The sequence below is a fragment of the Oncorhynchus masou genome, chromosome 19, assembly GCF_036934945.1.
Source record: "Oncorhynchus masou masou isolate Uvic2021 chromosome 19, UVic_Omas_1.1, whole genome shotgun sequence".
NCBI classification, from domain to species: Eukaryota; Metazoa; Chordata; class Actinopteri; order Salmoniformes; family Salmonidae; genus Oncorhynchus; species Oncorhynchus masou.
In genome coordinates this window covers 22,938,021-22,940,666 of record NC_088230.1, presented here as the reverse complement: position 1 = coordinate 22,940,666, position 2,646 = coordinate 22,938,021, and the positions used below count along the sequence as shown (strand labels likewise).

General features: G+C 44.3%; 1 protein-coding gene across 1 annotated transcript; it reads right to left on the bottom strand.

Moving 5' to 3' along the window:
- Positions 1–299: 299 nt before the first annotated feature.
- LOC135505570 (solute carrier family 35 member D3-like) lies at positions 300–2,111 on the bottom strand. The gene is made up of 2 exons (XM_064924637.1): positions 1,676–2,111; positions 300–1,165 (listed from the first exon to the last, which is right to left on the bottom strand). The coding sequence occupies exons 1-2, from the start codon at positions 2,109–2,111 to the stop codon at positions 300–302; spliced, it is 1,302 nt and encodes a 433-aa protein (XP_064780709.1).
- Between the last annotated feature and the right edge of the window lie 535 nt (positions 2,112–2,646).

The window sequence follows — 2,646 nt, the reverse complement described above, 5'->3', positions numbered from 1 at the left end:
TACCATCAATCAATTAATAACAATTTACCTGTTATTAATATGACTGATAAATCCATATAAAACATTTAAACATAAATGCTTTTATAAATAGTCAGTATATTTTTTCCAATTCATATAAACACTCCATCTTCTCAAAAATACTTTGCTGCTTCCATAAGCGCATGTTCATGAGAAAAATACAGATCTCTAAACATTAAATCAGTGCCCAATGTCCAACCAGTCTTACAAATAACAGAAAAAACATACAAACAGAAAAGACTGACAAAACATGCACCGTTTGAAATTAGAGTGATTCCCCATTAAGGGCTCTGCACCTCCATATTATCTATTAAGGTGTCGTTGTTCAAGAACTGCAGGTTACGGATGGACCTACACACCCTTAGGTAACTGTCACTCACAGACTGGTTGGCCTGGTTGGCCCGATTCTCGTTATGAAAGGCCTCTCTCTGGAGTTCTACAGACCCCATGCTGTTGCTGGTGTCTGGAAGTGGGTAGTCACTGAGGCTCTGATCATTGAGGAGGTGGTCCTGTGTGGGGACCTGTTCAATCGATCCTTCATCGGACCATCCGTGACCATTGGGCAAGGGCTCCAGGTCTCCGTTGGGAGGCTTCTTCTCAATGTAAGTTTGTCCAGGCAGACTCTCGTCCTTGCTTTGCTCCTCTAGGTCCTGGTAGAGGGTCTTCCTCCTGGTCTCAAAGTACTTGACGATGCAGTAGGTGATGGAGCCCACAGTGTTGACCACAACACCGGCAACAAACAGGCTGGTGGGCTCCACGTCGCTGAAGGCCACCATGCCCACTGTGATGGTGGCGATGCTCTTCACCACTCCCACAAAGCTGGTGGTGACGGCCGAGTTGATGTAGGTACATTGCAGCGTAGTGAAGTTCATGGCACAGCCGATGACTATGCAGAGGGAGAAGATGCCTGAGATGAAGGGGTTACTCCAGCCCGTGTAGCTCCACATGTTGATGGAGTCCATGCTGACAATGGAGCAGATTAAGAGAACTGGGGAGGCCATGATGGCGATGGAGTACTGGGCCGTGAGGGGACCATATTCACTGTCTGTGCTGGTCTTCTGGATCAAGACCAGGTAGGAGGCGTGGATGATCACAGCCAGGACGCCCGTCACGTAGCCAAACGTGTCACCCGTCACGTCACCAGATCCTGAGTAAACACAGACACAGTGGTGAAAACAGTAAAAAAAAAAAAAAGTGATTACATTCGTTTTTTGGGGGGGTGAAACCTATGCCCTGATGCTCTGAACATTATTAAAAAGTAGTGTGGAGCCACATCTTTAACACACATTCTATCCATATGGATAGGATGTGCGTTAAATGTGTGGTCTAAAGGGGACAGAGCATGAAGCTGAACTTTCCTCACCGTAGAGGCAACATTGTAGCTGTTGCATCTGGATTTACCAAAGGGACGTTTCTAGAAAAAACGGTGGTAATCTCTTGTTTTTTTTGTTTTATTTGTACACTAACACCATTCGTGTATTTGTAATATTATTAACTCTAGGATAGATTATTGCTGTTATGCAGTTTGATCATCAAAACGTACTGCGTAGTATGCACCCTATGCATAGGCTATTTAGAATCAATTATGATGTTTCGTTTCTACTTTACCTTACTGTGTAAGTATAAGTTAATGTTATTTGAATAAGTGTAATTTTACCAGCTAAAGCTGCTCCTCCAGTAGTGATGAGCACCGCCGTTATGACCCCCACTGACGGGATACCGTTCTTCAGAACGAAAACGCCGATGCCTAGGGTGACCAACGGTAGACACCGTTTAAAAACGACATACATGGGTAGACTCAGTCCTCTGAGAGACCATAGTGTCAGAGTGGACTGTAATGTGGACAGAATACAAACACCTCCGAAGACTTTGGCGAGTTGAAGACTGAACGGAGGTATGTCTACTTTGCCCAGTCTCCTCAGTATCTCCAGTGTAATCGCTGCCAGCGTGCTGGTGAGGCACTGGATGAGAGTGAGGTAGTTGAAGTTATAAGTCGTGATGAGAAATTTTAGTAAAATGTTCAACGATCCCGAGAAAAATCCATGAGCAACAGCGACTGAGATACCAAGTAAACGACCTTTACAAACTTCCATGCTTGCCTTGAATTTCCCTTTACGCAAAAGCAAGAAAAGGAAAATATTGGTGAGTCTTTATTGAGCACTCACTCAGTCCCTTGGAATAAAGTGGTGTACACAGTGTACAGTCTTCCTCCTTGAACGCACAGCTGTAAAAGTCCAAGTTGTTAATGTCAGGATGTTTAAATGTTTTAATTGCAAGCAGGACCTACAAGCAGGACCTTAAAAAGCAAATAGAGGCTGGTCCCAAAACGTTGAAGAGAAAAAAAGCTTGGGTATGCTGACGCGTCTGTTTAAATTTGCAGCCAGACAGCATGCGTTTTTCATCAATTAAATTACCTCATGTTGGAGAAGTTCTAGCTTTCTTTCTTTTGCTTCAAATGCTGTTGGATACAGCAGAGAGAGACCAGCGACTGCCGGAAGAGCTGTTTGGAAAGAACTAAACTACAGTGCGACGTGCATATGGATAAGCCCAACAGTACTGTATATCCCCTCTAGCACCAGAGAGCTGCATGAGCGCAACACTTAATTAAGCGCTGAATTTGCCTTGTTG

Coding starts and splice junctions, on each gene's coding strand:
- LOC135505570 (XM_064924637.1), bottom strand. CDS start 2,111: ATGGAAGTTTGTAAAGGTCGTTTACTTGGTATCTCAGTCGCTGTTGCT. Junction 1,166..1,675: donor TGGAGGAGCAGCTTTAGCTG/GTAAAATTACAC, acceptor GTGTTTACTCAG/GATCTGGTGACGTGACGGGT.